The 21,753-nt window shown below is 44.5% G+C and overlaps 2 protein-coding genes across 4 annotated transcripts in view; both read right to left on the reverse strand.

The window, feature by feature from the left end:
• Positions 1-21,753, reverse strand: part of CPT2 (carnitine palmitoyltransferase 2) — a 102,258-nt gene that overhangs the window by 42,318 nt on the left and 38,187 nt on the right. The window contains exons 1-3 of one of the 3 annotated variants that reach the window (XM_035018524.1): positions 19,783-19,840; positions 4,292-4,529; positions 3,290-3,373 (exon numbers count right to left, since the gene is read on the reverse strand). In XM_035018524.1, coding sequence (XP_034874415.1) covers positions 3,290-3,317 — 28 coding nt within the window. In that variant the 5' untranslated portion in view covers positions 3,318-3,373; positions 4,292-4,529; positions 19,783-19,840. Of the gene's footprint in view, positions 1-3,289; positions 3,374-4,291; positions 4,530-19,782; positions 19,841-21,753 lie in introns of those variants that run through there. The other 2 variants (XM_035018521.1, XM_035018522.1) reach the window with 2 other exon arrangements.
• The window catches only part of PODN (podocan), a 79,269-nt gene continuing 71,192 nt past the window's right edge, over positions 13,677-21,753 (reverse strand). Inside the window, exon 11 of the mRNA XM_035018520.1 lies at positions 13,677-13,774. The gene's annotated coding sequence lies outside the window, so the exon portion shown is untranslated. The remainder of the gene's footprint in view (positions 13,775-21,753) is intronic.

A 21,753-nucleotide genomic window follows, 5' to 3' on the forward strand; every position in this document is an offset into this window, starting at 1 on the left:
AACTGGGTTAAAAGGTGAGGAGTGGAGTTGAGCACAGTGATGGACAGACAGCAAACCGTGGAGTCTACGGTTCTATCAGTGAGGCTGAGAGACAAGTCTGGGATGTCAGACTTCTGTTATGGCTCATCCTCAGTTCCTTTCAATTCATTCTGTTTACTCAACAATACTTCTATTGGTTATTTCTGGGTGAAGGGTTGTCTTCTGTTTCCTCCATGATGCTTCCCCCAATAACCACCACCTGTTCTGATGTGTCAGCCGGCTCCCCTCCCCCAAGTTTCTGAATCTCCCTTCCTCCAGTTTCTTTTTTTTTTTTTTTAAGATTTTATTTATTGGGCGCCTGGGTGGCTCAGTTGGTTAAGCGACTGCCTTCGGCTCAGGTCATGATCCCAGAGTCCTGGGATCGAGTCCCGCATCGGGCTCCCTGCTCTGCGGGGAGCCTGCTTCTCCCTCTCCCACTCCCCCTGCTTGTGTTCCCTCTCTCGCTGTGTCTCTCTCTGTCAAATAAATAAAATAAAATAAAAATAAAAATAAAAAAGATTTTATTTATTTATTTGAGAGAGAGAATGAGAGAGAAAGAACACATGAGAGGGGATAGGGTCAGAGGGCGAAGCAGACTCCCTGCCGAGCAGGGAGCCCGATGCGGGCCTCGATCCAGGGACTCCAGGATCATGACCTGAGCCGAAGGCAGTCGCTTAACCAACTGAGCCACCCAGGCACCCTGCTTCCTCCAGTTTCTTAAATGGGTTGAATGGTGTCTTCCCCCGCCACACACACACCAAAGCAGGGGAAAATATGTCTACATCCCAATCCCTGGAATCTGTGACTGTGACCTTATTTGGTAAAAGAGTCTTTGCAAATGTACTTAAGTATCTTAGGATAGGATTATTCTCAATTATCTGGGCAGGCCCTAAATCCAATGAGTGTCCTTGTAAGAGTGAGTCAGAGGGAGACCACACAGACACAGAGGAGAAAGCAATGTGAAGATGGAGGCAGAGATTGGAAGGATGCAACTACAGACTAAGGAGCACCAAGGATTGACTCCAGTAGTCACTGGAAGCTGGGAGAGAGGCATGAACTGGATTCTCTGGTAGAGCCTCCCGGGGGAGCATGGCCCTGCTGACACCCGGATTTAGGACTTCTGGCCTTGAGAACTGTGAGCAACTAGATTTCTGTTGTTTTAAGCCACCGAGTTTTGTGGTGATTTATTACAACAGCCACAGGAAACGAATGGTATTACAGATGAAGAAAATGGGGCTCTGAGAGGTCAATCCAGATAGAGCCCCCAAATCCCATAGAGCTAAGAAGGAGGAGAGCCTGGACTGCAATTTGATCTTTCTGACCCCGAAGTCCACACTTTGTCATTAAGTCATACTGCCTCCCAAAAGTTAGTACAAATAAAAATTCTAATTTGCATCCTATCTTCAAACTACATTTCTAGGAGTAAGATGACAAAGTCAGGAGTGGAACACGTGTCATGTTCTGAAAATGTACATCATAACCACCCGGGCTAGGTAATTTCCATCATGCCACCCCAGCGGCATCCACTTGGCATCCTTCTCTGCCCTGCTCTGTGACCCAGGAGGCCGAACCCTATAAACTCATCACCCAAGTGCCCTGTGCCCTGGCTTCAGGTTGGGTGGGAGGAGAGAGCAATTGGCTATTTCTTGCTCTGCCTCCTCTGCTCTGCCTGCAGTTTGGACCCTCACCCTCGAACCCACCACTGCTGGCTTCAGTCCTCTCTGGTTTCAGCAGTGACAGCTTCCTTCCTCTCCCCCTTCAGACCCATGTATGGGTGGGACTGGTTCTCCTGTTGCTTGTCCCAGAGTGTTTCACCATCTCAGCTTGGTTCCCTTAATTTGCCCACTCTTTCCTAAGCACCCTCATTTTCTCCCTTGAGTTAACCTTCTGAGTGCACCATTTTTCCTGCAGAATGGTTGTACTGTTCATAAGTTTCTTGACCATGAATGATCCCATTGAAGCCTGAGATCTGGAAGTGCAAGAAAAAGTTGCCAGACAGGTGTGGAATCCCTTTGGATGGATCTTCCTGTCCCGTCCCCCAGCCATGAATTCTGCGTGAGGAGTGTGGGCTCAGCTACCCTGTCCTCTTTCCCCAGGTAAATGCACCTCTTCTAGATAGAGCCACCTTCCAGGAATTTGGGATTGGGACCCAGAGACTGCTATTCCTCATGATGGTGCTGAAGCAGAAAGTCAAGCAGGTACTGGGGTCTGGGACCAGTGATCCACATGGCATGTTGTAACCTGGTCTGCACAGAAAGAGAGAGAGAAGACTGAGGGGATGCAGTGAGAGAAGCAGGTGTGACAGAGATCACTCTAGAAGGGATAGAGAAGGAATCTGAACACTTGACTTTTCAGTTCTTCGTTCTAGACCATTGTGAAGCCCAAGTGGCCTTGTCTTCAGGCCTTCTGATCTCCATTTCCCTTCTCATAAATCGCCCCCCTTTGGTTTGAGTCAGTTGGAACATATCTCTGTTGAACCAAATTTTCCCTGGCAAAGACCCATTTGCCACATGACACAAAGGTTCAACTTGACCTCCTGGGGAGAGCTCCACCTAAGGACCCCATCATAGGTAAGCAGGTGTGAGGCCTTAACTGCATCTATTACAGGACCCATATGGTGCTCACACCTAGGAGGTGCAGGGATGTCTGGACATCATGGTGTTCCCCAATCCTGAGGGGCGGAGGCCTGTGCAGCACCCTGCCCAGGCTTAGGGAGGTGGAGGGGAGGGCGGCTGCTTGTAACAAGGGCCCAGCAGTGTGTACCAAAAGCCTAAACACTGTGCATACTCTTATCTGAAGGTCATAATCAGGCATGCAAAGGTGTTATTCACAAGGGTACTCTTCCAGCACTAATATAATATCAAAAAGCTAGAAATAAGCAAATTTCCAACTATCAGGGATTAGTCAACTAAATTGTGGGACAGCCATTTGACATATTATAAAGCAGCCACTAAAAAAAAGCCTTAGGGAAATTTGGTTATTCATAGGAAAAGTTGTTCATAATATATTAAGAAGCAATATCTATAATAGTTAAAATGCAGAAGCAACCCAACTGTCCACTGACAGATGAATGGATAAGCAAAATGTGGTATATATATATATATATATATATATATATATATATATATATATACACACACACACCGTGGAATATTATTCAAAAAAAGAAGGAAATTCTGTTATATGCCACCACATGGATGAACCTTGAGGACATGATACTAAGTGAAATGAACCGGTCACAAAAAGACAAATACTGTATGATTCCACTCACCTGAGGTTCCTCGGGTAGTCAGATTCATAGAGAGAGAAAGTAGCTTGGTGGCTGCTGCAGGCTGCTGGAGGGGGTGGGGAGTCCCTGTTTAACGGGTAGAGTGTTTCAGTTTTTTTGTTTTTTTTTTTAAGATTTTATTTATTTATTCATGAGAGAGAGAGAGAGGCAGAGGGAGAAGCAGGCTCCCAAGGAGCAGGGAGTCCGATGTGGGGCTCGATCCCAGGACCCTGAGATCATGACCTGAGCCGGAGGCAGACGCTTAACCATCTGAGCCACCCAGGCACCCTAGAGTGTTTCAGTTTTGCAAGATGAAAAGAGTTCTGGAGATGAATGGTAGTGATCGCACAACAAACGAATATACTTAATACCACTGAACTGTACACTTAAAAATGATTACCATGGAAAATTTCATGTTGTATTTCACTACAATAAAAAATTTTGGAAACAAAAAGCAATATGTATGTGATCCAGCAATTTCAGTTCTGGATATATACTCAAAAGAATGGAAAGCAGGGGCGCCTGCGTGGCTCAGTGAGCATCCGACTCTTGATTTTGGCTCAGATCATGATCAGGTCATGAGATCAAGCCCCGCATTGGGCTCCACACTCAGCTTAAGGTTCTCTCTCTCCCTCTCCCTCTGCATCCCCCACCCCACTTGCATGAGCTCTTGCTCTCTCTCTCTCTCTCAAAAAAAAAAAGAATTGAAAGCAGAGACCCAGATACTTGCACACCCATGTTCACAGCAGCATTATTCACAAGAGCCAAAAGGTGGAAGCCCCCCAAGTGTCCATGGATAGATGAATGAACAAAACGTAGCATATACATGCAATGGGAGATTAATCAGCCTTTTTCTCCTCTTTTGCTCATATGAGAACTTGTCTCTCCCTTCTTCACCTTCACCAGAGGATAACATCTGTTCACCAACAAGTCTAAGCCCAACTGATAACTCCTCCAGGAAGCCTTCCTTGACCCCCCTAGACTGTGTTTGGAGCTCCTTCTTACCTCCAGGGTCTCCCAAGTCCCCTCTATGTGGCACGTCACACAAACCGTGAGCAACTTGAAGTAGTAGCCGGTCTCATCGTGCCCAGCTTGGGAAGGAGCTTGGGTTAGCTGAGCTGAAAGAACCCATCTCCTACTTGAGCTGGAGCTGGTTTCTTGAGGGAGATCACCCAGTGCTTGCAGCTAGGTGTGCAGCTTAATTTCCACCCCATTTGGAAAATGATGCCAAATTTCTATTTTCCTGAAAAAGGGAGATGAATCATAAATCTAGGGGTTTTTTCATCTTGCTTCTTTCTTTCATGATATCATGGTGAAAGCAGAAATATTCTGGCAGAGGCTGTGCTCCTACAGGGGAATAAAGTTGTGGTGTGGTAGAAGACACACGACCTGGGATTCAGATCTGTGGGGAGAACATTGGGGGGATAAATTCTAAAAGAATGACTCCACTTCTCTGTGACTTAAGTTCCTCATTAAATTTCAGTGATAATCTCTGACCAGACTATTTTGCAGGATTATTGTGGGAGAAAATGAAAAATAATGGATAATGAAAAGATGGAAGAAAGGGAGGGAGGGAAAAGGATGAACAGATGGAAAGAGATAAGGAGGGAGGAAGGCAAGGAAGTGAAGGGGGATGATAGATGAGAGAGGGAAAGAAGAAAGAGATACAGACAGTGCTAGGTGACCAGCTGTTTAGAGAGCCAACTCCAGGGCACAGCAATATCAGAAAAAAAAAAACAACAAAAGGCTGGAAGTCTATAGTCCTTGCCTGGACTCTCCAGAAGCCCTCATAGGGGAAACAGAGTAGAAATTAGTTGGATCAAACATGTTAAACTTCACTGTCTCTGGCGCCCAGTTTCACCATCAAAAATATAAATTCAATAAGATAATTAGCATTCTAAACTGACTTGATTCCGTTATTTTTTAAAAAGATTTTATTTATTTGACAGAGAGAGAGCACAAGCAGGTGGTGTAGCAGAGGGAAAGGGAGAAGCAGGCTCCCCGCTGAGCAAGGAGCCCGATTCGGGGCTCGATCCCAGGACCCCGGGATCACAACTCGAGACAAAGGCAGTCGCCCAACCAAATGAGCCACCGAGACACCACGATTCCATTATTTTTTAAGATTTTATTTATTTATTTGAGAGAGAGAGAGATCACGAGCAGGGGGAAGGGTAGAGGGAGAAGCAGACTCCCCACTGAACAAGGAGCCCAATGCGAGACTCAATCCCAGGACCCTGAGATCATGACCTGACCTGAAGGCAGACGCTTAACCGACTAAGCCACCCAGGCACTCCAACTTGATTCCATTTTTAGCCTTTATTGAAAATTGATCATTTTGGGGTGCCTGGGTGGCTCAGTTGGTTAAGCGACTGCCTTCGGCTCCGGTCATGATCCTGGAGTTCCAGGATCGAGTCCCGCGTCGGGCTCCCTGCTCAGCGGGGAGTCTGCTTCTCCATCTGACTCTCCTCCCTCTCGTGCTCTCTGTCTCTCATTCTCTCTCTCGCAAAAAAAAAAAAAAAAAAAAAATTGATCACTTTGGAGGGGAAACATAACTTTCTTGGCAAGTGACAGGTCTGCATATGTCCTGTATTTGAACTTTGTCAGTGTTTTTCACCTCAAGAGCAGGGAACCCATCATATTGGACATTCGGTGCCTGCATCGGCCCTCACCTAGAAGAGGGTCTTGGGCATTAGGGTACCCTTTCAGTGAGACATCGGACCTGGATCTAGTATATACTAGAAGAACTAAGCAGATACTTCATTAATCCATAGAAGGTCCTCATCTCTGTGCTAATTAATTGAACAGTTAGTAGGGGCACTGAAAGCTGATAATGGATAATGAATGCCTCTAGGGCTATATTCTTCCAGTATTTCTTATACTTTTGCTACATGCCAGGAATTGTTCTAGGTGATGGGGGTACAGCAGAGCACAAATATTACAAAATGTAACCCCACCTGCCCCCCCCCAAAAAAAACCCTTACAAAATCTTACCAGAAGCTGGGTCCATAGATTTGCCTATTTGAAAAGAAAAAAAGAAAGGGAAGAAGCAAGGAAAGACTGCACTGCCTTACAGTGCAGATTAGGATGCAGAAGATGGGTTCATTTTGAGCTTTCTAGCTGTGTGACCTTGGGAAAGTCACTTGACCTCTCTGCCTCAATTTCCTCATCTGTAAAATAGGGTTAACAGAAATATCTAATAAAATTGTTGTGAGGATTAAATTAATTAAGGCACACAATGTGCTGAGAATAATTCCTGGCACACGTTGAGCACCCAGCAAAGGCTGGCTATTCATTGCTGTTGCTGTCTTAATCCCGAGTGTGTCACCCCACAGATCTGCTTCAGCTCCCCTGTAAGATGGGGGATAATTGTAACAACTCCCTCGAGGGTAAAGTTCAAGTGAGAGAAGAAATGGAAGCGCTTTATAAACGGGGTGTTTAAATTAGGGACTCAAAGCCTCTAGGGGCTAGCTGTTCGGGGTGATGAGGGGTGACGAGGTGGAAGGTGGTAGAGAGTCACGGGGACTGAGCGGAGTGCAATACCAACACCGAGCTCCAGCGATTGTGGTCATGCAGATGTTTCCAATGAAGCCACAAATCCAGATTTTTATGTAAGACCTCCAGTTTCTAAATGTTGGCAATTAAGTCAGATTTTTGTTAAACACTTTGAGGCCAATCAAAACAAGGGTGCCGGCTGCCAATCTAGATGTGACTTGTTATAAACTTTTACAACTATTACTTAATAAACCAAGGTTGGGGGGAGAACTATGAAAACAGCTGATGTAATAAACAAGCTGAAAAGCCAAGAAATAACTAACATTAGTTGGGTGCCACGTGTCGTGCACATTATTGCATTTGATTCTCTCAGCAATCCCAAGGGCTAGGCATAAGCATCCCCATTCTACAGTTGGGGAAACTGAGGGCCGGAGATGCCTAAGGTTGGTAAGTGGCCCATGGGGTTGGATGCCATGTCTCTGTGACTCCCAAACCCAAACTCTTTTCAGTCTGACGGGGTGGCAAGATGAGCAGCACTGTCTCACCTGAGCCCACAGGCCCCCTGACTTCACTGCAGAACTAAAATGCCAAAGGGAAACCTACATGAAGACCATTAAAGTAAACCGTGATTGGACATTCGGCGCCTGCATCGGCCCTCACCTAGAAGAGGGTCTTGGGCATTAGGGTACCCTTTCAGTGAGGCATCCGGACCTGGATCTAGTATATACTAGAAGAACTAAGCAGATACTTCATTCATCCAACAACTATTTCTTGAGCGCCTACTCTGCGCCAGACATAATATTAGTGTTGGAAATATAGTGAGCAATGGAAAAGCAACATCCTTACCCTAGTCTTACCCTAGGGGGAGAAAGAAAAGCAAGTAAACACAGTAACATGATTTTAGCTATAATAATTGTTGGAAAGAAAAATAAAACAGGTTAAGAGGATAGAGGGTGGTTGAGGAGCAGTTTATTTTATTGAACACATTTTTTTAATTAAGATTTTCTTGAGTAGGTAATACATTCACATATTTTAAAAATCAAAATGATAAAAAGATATACCTGGAGGGGCACCTGGGTGGCTCAGTTGGTTAACCGTCCAACCCTTGATTTTGGTTCAGGTCTTGATCTTGGGGTCACGGGATGGAGCCCCAGTCGGGCTCTGAATTCAGTGCAGGAGTCCTCTGGAGATTCTCTCTCCCTCTGCCTCTGCCCCCCCCCCCCCCGCTCATGTGATCTCTCTCTAAATAAATAAATTTTTAAAATCTTAAAAAAAAAAAAAAAAAGATATACCTGGAGAAGCCTTGCTCCAGCCTCTGTTTATCCCATTTCTCAAAATCCAACCTTCTGGTTGGCAACCTGGGAACTTGTTAGAAGTAGTTTTGGGCTCCATCCCAGACCTACTGAATCAGAAGCGACAGGAGTGGAAGCCACTAATCTGTGTTTAACGAGCCCTCCAGGTGATCCTGGTCCAGTCTGAAGTTTAAGAGCCGCTGCTCTAGTCTAACTAATAAACATTCTTCTTTATTTCTCATGTACCCTTCCAGCACCTCTTTTGTAAATACTCATAACACAAATAATTCATTTTTGTTTTCCCTCTTCTTATACAATTACCCTTCTGCACCTTAGTTTTATTACTTAATATATTTTAGAAATCTTTCTGTTCAACAAAAAGTTCATTATTTTCTATACATCCTTACCGCTCCATTGTGTGGACGCACCATAGAATATTTAACCAGCTTCCACCTAATGATGGTCCGTTATCGCCATCTTTCGCTATTACGATGTGCTATTCCGCAACCAATAACCTTGTGCACATGCCATTTCACACTGATGCGAGACAGAGGATGGGTTCCTAGAGGCCAGATGTAGGAGTGAAGGGTAGCTGAATTTGGGGATTTCATAGCTAGTGTTTGCTGCTCACAGAGGTTTTTGCTGTCTCAGGCGCAATGGATGAGAACGTCCTGTTTCACCACAAATTTACCAACAAAATGCGTCGGACTTTTGCCAATCTGTCAGGTAAAACATTGTAGCCTGGTATTGTTTTAATCTGTATTTCTCCGGCTTGGAAGGACATTGACCATCTTTGCATATGAGTCGGGGTCATCCTTGTCTCTTGCCCATCTTTTTCTCCTCTATTTCTAGAAGCTTTGTTTATATTAGGGGGGTTCATCCTTTCTGATACGAACTGCAAATAATTTTTCCCAGTTTGTCACTTGCCTTTTGACTTCATGGAGCTTTTCTGCTTCTTTACTTTTGTTTCCAATTTTTTTTTAAAGATTTATTTATTTATTTGAGAGAGCGAGAATGAGAGAGAGCACATGAGAGGGGGGAGGGTCAGAGGGAGAAGCAGGCTCCTCGCTGAGCAGGGAGCCCGATGCGGGACTCGATCCCTGGACTCCAGGATCATGACCTGAGCCGAAGGCAGCCGCTTAACCAACTGAGCCACCCAGGCGCCCTTGTTTCCAATTTTTTAAATTAAACCTAACGTTTAGTGTTTGAATATCTGAATTTTGTAACGCATCCAAAATCAATTACAAGGCTCACTAGGGCTTGTCAGAAGCAAGTGACCAAGTCCTGACGAAGACAACTGAGACCCAAAAAACGTTAGTCTTTTGTCTACAATATTTGTATACAAACATTTATGTAGTACATACTATGTGTCAGGAACAAATAAAATGGCTTATTTTTTTGAGTTGTATATTTTTTTCCTACAGTATTTCATTACAAATATTTGCCGCTGTATATAATTATATCCAGTGGATGTAATATTTTTCCATGGATGGGGCCAGGAATACAACATGCAATGCAGGGAATAATTTTTTTTTATTTCCCCAAAGAACACATTGTTGTAAGAACCAAGCACTGATTTACAACTGAAATTCTGGAATGCAGACCATTTGCAGGTCCCAAGTAAGTGGTTTGGTGCACTTTATGTCTGCAACTCAACGCTCAGTTCTGTGAAGGCAGAGACCAGGTCCCCCACAGTGCTCACTGAATACTTCGGAGAACAGCTTACTAACTGACTGGTTATGGAGAAGGTGGCCTGGGTGCGTCAGGTCTGTAAGTGCCGCGCCTGCGCACAAGCTGTGCTCGTGGGCTGGGCTCCTTCCCCGTCCCTAGTCTCCGAAGCCTGGGCCTTGGGAAGCGGGCCCTTGTCACTTCCGGATCACAGCCCCCCCCACCCCCCACGCTGTTGGGCCTGGAGGGACCATTTCCTGCAGATGAGGAGCAGACAATTGGCCAGAGCCTGAGAACTGTCTTGGTGTGCAGAGTTCATCACCATCTGGGCTGGCCCAGCCCCTCTGACCACAAAAACCCCTGTGAGCTCAAGATAACCCTTCTCTCTCTGAAGCTTCTGGGAGGAGGCAAGGCAGAAAAGAGAAAATAAGCTAATATTTCTGTTTTACTTATTTGGACTTCCAAACCATGGTGAGGTCGGGGTACCATGAATCCCCACTGGTAGCCTGAGGAAACAGACTCAGAAAGAAAACGGGCTTGTTTATGGTCACAGAATTAACAGAGACCTGGTCTGGAATAATAACAGTAACAGCTAGCAGTTATTGAGAGCTTGCCACGGGCCCGAAACTGCCGAGCTGTTCTAAGCGTGTGCATGACGGATGTGGTCCGTTAAAGCCGGTGTGGCCACAGTAGGAAGCGGGAACGGGGCTGCAAAGAAAGATGTGTATTATGCTCACAGATCCCAGAGAGGTGGCCACAGGGCAGGGCGACAGGGGAAAGCACCAGTGCTGCTCAGGGTACAGAAAAGAGTGAGGGAGAGCCTAGGCCAGAGCCTTTGTTGGGGTTTCTTCAGGAAAGATAGGCAGGGCAGGGTAAACAGTTTGAGTCATTCTGGCAGGCTCTGGGCTCTAGGGGTGGCGGCTAGTTGCTCTGGTAGCCTGTCCCGGGATGACTTAGGGCCTGGTGTGTGAGGGTTAGGTAAGGAGGTGGGTAAGGGGGTATAGACTCAGGACTCACTGGTTTGCTTATCAAAGGCAAGCTCATGGGTAGGGTGATATTGTCTTTGGGAATTAGCTAGCTCTGGGAGGGGCAACCTCTCCCTGGGTCTGTAAAGCCCCCAGAAGCCAGAGCATCAGGAATATAAGAAACTGTAGTTAATGTAGTTGGCCCTGTAATGAATGGATGCCAAAGACAAACATAGCATCTAAGAAAATACGCAACATAGTGCTTTTCGTGAGCAATGCTATCGAATGCTCATAACTGTCCAACAGTTATTTTTTTTCTAAATTCTTTATCTCCTAAGATTTTTTTTTTTTTAAGATTTTATTTATTTATTTGAGAGAGAGAGAATGAGAGACAGAGAGCATGAGAGGGAGGAGGGTCAGAGGGAGAAGCAGGGAGCCCGATGCGGGACTCGATCCCGGGACTCCAGGATCATGACCTGAGCCGAAGGCAGTCGCTTAACCAACTGAGCCACCCAGGCGCCCCTGTCCAACAGTTATTAAGAGGTGCTCAGCATCATTAGCCATTAGGAAAATGCAAATTAAAACCACAAGGAGATGCCACTTTATACCCACCAGGATGGCTATAATAAAAAAGACAGTAATAACTGTGGGAGCAGACGTGAAGAAATTGGAATCTCATACATTGCTGGCAGGAGTTAAAATGGTGTAGCCACTTTAGAAAATAGTTTGGCAGTTTCTTAAAAGTTAGACATAAATTTATATTTATCGACCTAGTAATTTGGCTTGTAGATATCTACTAAAGATAAATAAAAACATGTGTCCACAGACTTGTATGTGAAAGTTCACAGCAACATTATTCTGAAAACAAAATGTATGCTATGCATACAATGCAATATTGTTCACCAGTAAGAGGAATGAACTAATGATAATATGCTACAAACATAGATGAACTTAAAAAATATTATGCTAACTGAAAGAAGTCAAATGAAAAAAAAGTCCACATTGTATTATTCCACATACATAAAATGTCCAGAAAAGACAAATCTATGGAGACAGGCTGCACACTGGTGTTTGCCTGGGGATGGAGGTGGGAACAGGGATTGAATAAAGATGGGCATGATGAGTCTTTTGGGGATGATGGAAATGTTCTATGATTGGATTGTGGTGATGATTGCACAACTCAGTACATTTACTAAAACCATTGAATTGTATGCTTAAAAGGGATGAATCATACAATATGTAAATTATGCCTAAATAAAGATTTTTAAAAAAATAACAAAAGATAAATAGGAAAACCTTATGCTGGGAAGTTATGAAACATACATTAAAAAAAAAAAAAAACACCAAAAAATAGGGGCGCCTGGGTGGCTCAGTTGGTTAAGTGTCTGATTCTTGATTTCAGCTCAGGTCATGATCTCAGGGTGGTAAGATCGAATCCCGAGTGGGGCTCTGCACTGGGTGTGGAGCCTGCTTGGGATTCTCTCTCTCCCTCTCCTTCTGCCCCTCCCCACTCGTGCTCTTTCTCTCTCTAAAAAGAAAAAAAAAGGAAAAAAGAAATCAAAAAGTAGAAATCCTTTTAGCAAACTAAGAATAAAAGAGAACTCCCTTAATCTGATGAAGAGTATCTACAAAAAAAAAAAAGACTTAAACAATAATAATACTTAATGGTAAAATGTTGAAAGCATTTCTCTTTAAGATCAGGAACAAGACATGGATGCCCACAAATCATGGTTTTTCACTCAGCTCTGTACTAGAGGTCTTAACCACTGCAGTAGGCAAAAAAAGGGAGAAAAAGAAAAAAAAAGTTATAAAATGTATAAGGACTGAAATGGAAGAACCAAAGTTGTCATTATTTGTTCATGATATGCCTGTGTACACAGAACCCCTCAAAGTATAAGAGAATTTTGTAAGTCAACAGGATACAAAATCCAGGTACAAAAATTAATTTTATTTCTATATACCCTCAACAGACAGAAAATGCAATTAAACAGGATACTATTTACAACAGCATCAAAATATATAAAGTATATAGGACTAGATCTAAAAAAAAGATATTCAATACTTACGGAGAAAAATGATAAAACTATTGAAACAAGATCTAAATAAATGTAAAGATACACCATGTTCATGAATTAGAGAAGTCAGTATCATAAAGATGTCAAATCTATCCAGTTGATCAATAATTGCCATGCAATTACAATAAAAATCAGAATTTTTTTTCTGGAACTTGACAAGTTTTTTTTTCTAAACTTTTGTGTGCCTTTATTGAAGATCTATACATTCCTGAAGAGGAAGAAAAAGATAAAGAGACTTACGTGGCAAAGTATCAAGAATTATAAACTTACGGGAGGCCTGGGTGGCTCAGTCAGTTAAGCATCTGCCTTCGGCTCAGGTCATGATCCCAGGGTCCTGGGATCGAGTCCCACATCGGGCTCCCTGCTCAGAGGAAAGCCTGCTTCTCCCTCTCCCTGCTGCTCCCCCTGCTTGTGCCCTCTCTCCCTCTGACAAACAAACAAACAAATAAATAAAATCCTTTAAAAAAAAGGAATTATAAACTTACAGTCATTAAGACAGAGTGGTGTTGACAAATGTATACAGAACTTGATTTTATTATAAGGAAGGCATTTAGTTCAAGGTGAAAGTATAGATTTTCAACATGAAGTACTGGGACAATTTGCTAACCTTAAGGAAAACATAATTTTTGATTCTTAGTCTTTAACGAGGTTGGTCAGACTGTTACAGAACCTGGACTGGATTGCCGGACGGAAGAACCAAGCAGCACCCAGAGATCTTGGAGGTTAGGAGGTTTATTTATCATCGGCAGGCTCAGAGGAGAGTGGTCTCCAAAGGTCTGAGCCCTGAGCACAAACAAAAGGGGCAATTTATACACTTCTACTTCCGCATACTTGGCACTTCTGGTGCGTGCGCGAAGCGGGGCAGGGAGAAGAACATGGATTGGTGTGCACAGGAAGCAGAGCAGGGAAAAGAACCCGGAAGAGCTCTGAGCAAGGACTGGGACTCTCTGCTGGCTCGTTCGGCCATCTTAGGATACAGATTTTCCTTATCAAGACCTGTATGAGAAAAGTGGAAGTACACAACTTTTAGAAATTTACATAGAAAAGCAACTTTATTAGGGTAGGGAAGATTTTTAAAAGAAGACAAAAACAAGGGCACCTGGGTGGCTTAGTCAGTTAAGCATCTGCCTTTGGTTCAGGTCATGATCCCGGGGTCCTGGGATTGAGCCCTGCATCAGGCTCCCTGCTCAGGGGGGAGTCTGCTTCTCCCTCTACCCCCCCACCCGCTCGTGCTCCCTCCCTCTCTCACACGCTCTCTCTGTCTCTCAAATAAGTAAAATCTTTTTTTAAAAAAAGAAGACAAAAACAAATCATAAAAAAAGATTGATACATTTGATTACATTAAAATTACATCTAAAAATATAGATAAGCCATCAACAGGGAAACTTTTATAAAAAATGTGTTAATATCTAGATTATATGAAGAGCAATATGAAAAGACAAACAACCCAATTAAAAATGAGTAAAAGAAATGAACAGAGGGCGCCTGGGTGGCTCAGTTGGTTAAGCAACTGCCTTCGGCTCAGATCATGATCCCAGGGTCCTGTGATTGAGCCCCGCATCGGGCTCCCGCCTCAGCGGGGAGCCTGCTTCTGCCTCTGACCCTCTCCACTCTGATGCTGTTTCTCTCTCTCTCTCAAATAAGTAAATAAAATCTTAAAAAAAAAAATGAACAGAAATTTCACTGAAGAGGAAACACAGATGGGTCACAAACACATTAAAATGTATTCAATTTCAGCAATCAGGGGAATGCAAATATACTCCATAATGTAATACTATTTCACACTTACCAGATTGGCAAGAGTTAAAAAGTAATTAATACCAAATATTGGAGAGCATGTGGAGCAATGGGAACTTTCACACATTGTGGATGAATGCATCAATTGGTAAAAGTAATTTGGAAAACGGGTGGTATTACCTAGTAAAGTTGAACATCTGCATAACCTAATGACCTAGTAATCCCACTGCTGTGTAACCTAGAGAGTCTTGCACATGTGTATATAAACATTCAAGAATGTTTATAGTGACATTGTGCATTATAGTCAAAAATTGGAGAAACACAAATGTCCATCAACATGATAAATAAATAATACTCCATTCATACCACAGAATGCTGTGTAGCAAAGTAAAAAAAATAAATTACAGCGGGTGCCTGGGTGGCTCAGTCGGTTAAGCCTCTGGCTCTTGATTTCAGCTTGGGTCATGATCTCAGGGTCGTGGAATTGAGCTCCACATCAGGCTCCGCGATCAGCAGGGAATCTTGCTTGGGATTTTCTCTCCCTTTCCCTCTGCCCCTCTGACCCCATGCTCTCTCTCTCTCTGTCTAAAAATAAATAAATAAATATTTAAAAATTAAATTACAGCTACACTTAATGAATTGAATCTCAAGAGCATGAAGTTGAGTGGAAAAAAAAGTCAATGTGATTCAACTTATGTAAGTTCAAAAATAGGGAAAAGCAAATAATAAAATCTATACAGAAAAGCAATGAAATGATAAGACACAAAACTTGGGAGAGGGGAAAATAAATAAAATAACAACTCTTTTTTTTAAATAATCAGCACATGAGGTGGTCAAGACATTTAGTTCAAGGTGAACTTAATTGTGGCATCCTAAGATTTTATTGATCATAGCTTGGGGCCGAGGGAAACACACCGCCCCTTTGCTAAAGCAAAATTGCCCTGACCCATAACCCTCCTCAGAGTTTGGATGCTGTCAGTGGTCAGGGAGTCAAGGCAGCCTTACTGACCCCAATAGGAGTCTATCCCTGACCTTGACCTCTTGATTCTTGAGCCAATAAGTAATGATTCTTAGCACTGTTGCCCATATTGTCATCCTCAAGTGCCACATTCACCATCAATCAATCAATCATTAACAAGCTCTGGATTTAATGATGAGATAAAATGAGATTTAATTACAAGTCAGAGCCAGTTTATTTTTAACCTTAGGTAAGTCCCTTTCTTTGCCGGCATCTCTTCCCTCCTCTGTAAAACATGGAGTAGTCTAGATCAGAGTACTTGACCCTTTTGAATATATACCTTCTGCAGAGGAACAGAAAAATTTCACACTTCCCAGAGCTAAGGATGTGGACTTTACAGGGGAACATTCTCCTCTCCCCTGACCTTGGGAATTTTCTTGGCTGGTGGGGTTAGGTAGAACCAGCTCCACTAGCCAAGAAGGTTTTGTTGAGCTCTACTCTGTTGTTCCTGGAGTAAAAAAGGAGAGGATTTGTGTTTATTTTCCACAAATAAAATTAGGATATTGACTATGCTTTTTAAAGCAAAACCTCCCTCAGAGGTTCTACCATGGCCCTCAAGAGGTGGTGCTGCACCCACTCCCTCCCAGAGCGGAGAATCACTTAATCAGACAACTGGTCTGTCTGTGGTTGTGCTCAGCTCTGGAATGTGGTCTAGGTGCCTGAGAAGATCCAGGAGGGAAGGTTAATGAGCTGCTCTCCTGAGCTCCTCATTTCTGCCTTCGCGAAGGCTCATCTCTGGTCTGAAGATTCTCCATGATCACTGCAAATCCCTCTTTAGCCAGGCTCTGACTGAAGGGTTCCACTGGCCAGCCATCTGCGCCATGTTTTCCTGCAAAATCAGCCCCCTCCCCTTCTACCAGCTCTAAGGGAAATCATCCAAACACAGGCATGTGGGATGATGGGGAGGGGACTGTGTGTATCTCAGCTTTCCTGATGGCCAGTTTTCAGCAGGATTTTCCTTACCGTTGCCCAAATGTGAGTTTTCAGGCATCACCACCCACCCCTAGGTCTAGGGGTGAGCAGACACTATGGGAGAGAGGGTCTGGAAAAGATCACTGAGGGCCCGGTGCCTTCCTCCCCTCACCCTTATCCCATCAATTGTTTGAAGTCCTCCTGCTACGTGCCCCCAAGACATCATCTAGCTTTTGTTTGTGTTTCTCTGGGAACTAGGAGTTTACTACTTCCAGACGGAGCCCATTGTATCTTCAAACATTTATGGTTGTCAGATTCCCAAATGCTGAGGAATCAGGCCTTTCTTTCGGCTTGAGCTTTCTTAATTGAGGTCTCTATATCTTGCAGCCATTTACTGAACAGTTACTACGTGCCAAGCCCATTAATGGTTTTTCACATAAGATTCTAAACTTCCCCAACAGTGATGAATTCAGTATAATTAATATTCTCATTTCATGGACAAGGAAATAGAGAGTCAAAGCAGTGAGGCAACATGCCTAAAAGTTGCACAGCTAGTTAATGGTGGGGCTGGGGTTTAAATCCCAGTCTCTCTGGCACCAAACCCCTTGCCTCCACCGTGATGTTTGCCTGTCCCATAGCCTCTTTGTAGCCTCATGAAGCAAGGAGTCATCTTTGAGTTGAAAAAGCCAAGAAGACTCAGGGAGGTCAAATGACTTCCTGATTGCATTCCTCAGTGTCAGAACACGAACCTAAATCTTTGCCCTTCTCCTGACTCTGTCACCCTCTGCCCAGAGCCTCCACGCATCACCTGCTCTCATCTTGATTTTTTCCAGAAACCAAGGCTCAGCCCATTTCTTGTTCAATTCCTTAATCTGATTCTCTAACATCTGTGGTCCCAATGGCCCAAGACCATCCTTTCCCCAGTCACTGGCCACTGTGGTTCTGCAGACGGCTATCCTGTGTCCCCCATCCTGCCTCCCCCATTCAGCAACCTCAGCACCTTCCCAAAGGACATGAGCACCAGGCAGCCAGAGGCAGCACAGAGCAACCTGGACACAGGTTGCACAGGAGGTGGTGGCTGTGGAGGGTCTGACTCCAGAAGGAGGTCTACTCAGTTACTGGCGTGCAGCTTAGGGGGTGGAGGCAATTCTGCACCATAAAGGAGATAGAGGCTGAAGATTAACAGCCAATGACAGGATTCTTTAAGAAGTGTTCTGGGTTTAGGGAGGACTGAGGAGGAAGGGAGAGACCCCAGTTCTGTTCCTGACTTGGCACCTGATTTCCAAGTGGCCCTGCCTTGGCTTCTTTCCTTCTCTGAGCTTCAGAGAGTAGAGCAGAATATCTCTGGGGCTCCCTGTGGGCTCTCAGCCTGGGCTTAGTGGCTGTGTGGGCCCAAACAAGTGAGACAATGTGGGCTGAAAAGGAGTGAGAGATCACATGGACCGGATGTGGCCTGCAGTCTCTTCTGTCCCTGCGATGGGGCAGGGTGGGGCAGGGTGGGGGGCAGGGGGTGGGGTGCAGGTGCCTGCTGACATAAAGGGGAAGGGTAGACATCAGAGAAGGCAGAGCAACAGGGAACCTCGAGCAGCTGATCCGAAGCTCCGGAGCAACCTTATAGGAGAGGTTAGGCAATTTACACAAGAAAGAAAAGAAAGCCAAGGTTAAGCATGATTTGTCAAGCGGCGAGGGGCTGGGACAATGTGCCAGATATTTGCTGTGTCTGCACAGTATATCCACTTTTGTAATTGCTATCACACACAGCTCCAGGATTACCACAGAAGTGGCCATTTTAAACAATGTGGCCCTGCCCCCTACCCCTAATGGCCACAGGTGATTGGTTCAAGCCGGGCCAATCAGAACCTTCCCTGGGAATTTTGGATTTGGAGTGAAACAGAGCTGCTGGTAGCCGTGTTTCCTCCACAAGGATCAGTGCAGTAGCAGAAATGCTCCATTTCTCCATTAGAGAAAGAATAATACAGCACAAATGTCATCACCAAAATTGTAGGCGCAATGAGAGCAGAGACTGGTGTCTATTTCTCTTTATTGCTGTATCCCTAGAATATGCTTGGCATGTAATAATAATGATAATAATGGGGACATATATATCGTGCTTACTATGATCAGACAACCGTACTAAGTGCTTCAAATGTGTAATTCATTTAATTTCCATAACAACCCTAAAAGATAGAACATTATTATTCCCGTATTCCATATGAGAAAACTGAGACACAGGGTATCTTGTCTAAAGTCACATAGACAGTTGGTCTGGGAGCCAGGATGCAAACACAAGTCATCTAGTTCTGGAGTCTGTGCTCTTAATCACTATTTTACACATTACTTCTTAGTAAACATGCTGAATGCAGAATGAATGAGTGGATCAGGCATGCAGAAAGGAGAGAGAGAATTCTGCTGACAACTGAGCACCTAGTTCAGACGGTCTTTGCAGTCCAACTCTGCTTTTGCCCATGGGTTCTGTGAAAGTCTCACCATCCAGTCTTACAAACAGGATTGGTTCCATGGACAGCTAAAGGGTCCTGTGCTTGGTTTAATGCTCTGCTGTCACCGTCTCTGAATTCTTAAATTACTTTGAATTTGTGGTTCATAAGCAAAGTCTGACAGGCCAATGGAGCATCATGTGAGCAGAGAAGGCGGGTACGGTATAAATGACCCCCCCCCCCCCGTTTCTTGCCACTCTGCTTGTCTTAGCGTCTGTGGTGCTCAGAATTTGGTTAACTGGCAACACATGGAAGCTCAGCAAAACCCAAAGCCAAGTCCAAGGAAAGCATGTTATGTCTATAACATGGCTGGATCCCACGACCCTGAGATCAAGACCTGAGCCGAAATCAAGAGCTGGACGGTTAACCCACTGAGCCACTCAGGTGCCCCTGCAGTGCCAGTTTTAAATGCAAATATAAGAGCATTTATCTTGTATGCAGAGTCACCAAAATTACACAATTTGTATTTAGTAGTCCATACATATATATTTTGTTCTTAACCAGAACAGTGGAAACACCGTATAAAACTGACTCAGTGATCTTATTTCACCTCTTGATTCTTATACATTCTACCAGTACATTCTCTACCTTTGGCTTACTGGTGAGTAAAGAAGGAATGAAAAGCAGAGGAACTATATGGGTAGCCCTGTCTTTCCTTTCTCTTCGATATCATTTTCAGTATCGGCGGTGGCTAGCACGGGGAAGTTACACTGGTGAGAAAGGATATAAGGTTCCTTGACCGTTTGCCTTTCTTAGAATGCCATCATCTTCTTTCTGTGTTCAAAGCAAGTTCTGGCTTGAGGAAAGCATGGTTTCTCATGGCTGACAACACTCCTGCTTACTCAGTTGTAGACGTGCTCAGTGTCGAGTCTGCTTGAGATTCTTGTCCTCTTCCTCTCCCTCTGCCCCTGCTCTCTCTCTCTAAAATATATAAATAAATCTTAAAAAAAAAAACAAAACCCTGGCACTGCAAATATAAAGATGAATGGGAAAATTCATGTGAATAATCTAAATTTTTAATTTGTATTATTTGAGAATGACATTAAATAGCAAACAAAAACACCATAATAAGTTGAGAAAGAGACTAAGAAAGAAAAAAGCTTCGTATTTTAGGACCTTTAATGCACTTTTTCCCTGCTTTTTGAACAAAAATCTCCACATGTTCCTTTTGCACTGGGTTCCACAAATTACGTCATCAGCCTGCTTATAAATTCCTTTTCTACCTAAGCCAGTTTGATTTAATTTCCTGTTATTTGCTAACAAGAGCCCTAATTCGGAATCTTAATTTGAACTTGCTGGGGGTTGTAACTTTACACTTTGCTCCAGCTATTGTATTCAAATGAATGGGGGTATGATGCAGTGTAAAGAACACGGGCTTTTACGGAAGCGGAAAAGAGGCTCAGAGAGGTTTACTAATTGGGGCAAAGTCACAGAACTTCCAAAGGAAAGATCTCAGAGTGGAATCTGGCTCATTGTGACTATAGAAAGTTCGACAGAACTTTCTGTGATAAGGAAAATGTTCTGTGGCTGTGCAGCTCTACACGGTGGCCACGAGCCACATGTGGCTATCGAGCCCTGGAAATGTGGCTCCTGGAACCAAAGAACTGAATTTTAAGCTTGATTTGTCATTAACTTGAATGTAAATAGTGTGACTAGTGCTACTGTATCAGACCGCCCAGATCCAGAATCTGTGTCCTCACCCTGTAACCCAGCACCAGAATGATTCTGTGAGTGTTTGTAGAGGGCCTGGATTGCCCACTGGTTCCCTCTGGTGCATGGCTCTCTGACAGAGCCTGGCACGTAGTATGTACTCAACAAACAGCAGCTAAGTGGTTTCAGGGGTGTTCAGGCCCAGTCTCTATAGATGAACAGTCTGGACAGGAGGGGCTGGAAGGTGCCACGAGAGTCACTTTACCCCCGCCTGAGGCAAACATGGGAAAGGACCAGCCTCAGTGGAGGTCAGGACAGCCCCCCCGTGACTCACACTAGCAGGAATCCACACCAAGATGGGTAAGATGTCCACAGAAAACCTTCCCGGAAGGACCCAGCCTGTAGTAGGCTGGGAAGGCTTGTCAGGCAGGAGATCAAGGCACCTCTGGTATGTCTCTGGAAAGCAGCCAACGAACCCAGAGCTGTCATCACCATAACCCAGCTCGGAGCTCAGACAGCTCAACCCAAACTTATTCTGATACATGGTGGAAGGGGTGAGGTCCCAGGCCCGTGGTCCACTCCAGCACACTGCTCCATGGCGGGTTCCAGAACCAGCTCTTGCACCTCTGAACTGGGCGCCTCTTTCAAAACAGGCTCTCCTCTTGCCTCCCCCTTGACCAGCACCCCCTTCCTTGGGTTAACTCCTGGCTTACTCGGGTCTCTGACTAACTGACCCCTCCTCCAGGAAGCCTTCCTACCCCCGCCTCCCCGGGCTGAGTTGACCCCTCTGTTGGTGCTGGAGAATCATCAATCAATAGCAAATAAATCTACTTCACTCTGTTCTCATAAATATTTCCTTGTCAGAGCCACTTAGTAGGGAACCAGGGTTAATGCGCAGGTGGCGACCACAGAAAGGCCTGAGTAAGAGAAAGAGAAGGAATGCTATAACTGGGAGAGTTGGGGAAGGCTTCAAGGAAGATGGGGCATTGGATCTGTGCTTTTGGAGTCAGGGGGAAGGACATTCCAGGCAGAGGAAACAGCACGGATGCAGGTGTGGAGGACGGAGAGAGGTGCGGGGCTAAGGGACTTGCGGTGGGTGGTGTCAGAGAAGCTCCAGGTCTGTCGAATGGGAGGAGGTAGGATGCTGGAGAGGTGAGCAAACG

The sequence above is a fragment of the Mirounga leonina genome, unplaced genomic scaffold (assembly GCF_011800145.1).
Source record: "Mirounga leonina isolate KUSES-001 unplaced genomic scaffold, KU_Mleo_1.0 Mir_173, whole genome shotgun sequence".
Taxonomy (NCBI): domain Eukaryota; kingdom Metazoa; phylum Chordata; class Mammalia; order Carnivora; family Phocidae; genus Mirounga; species Mirounga leonina.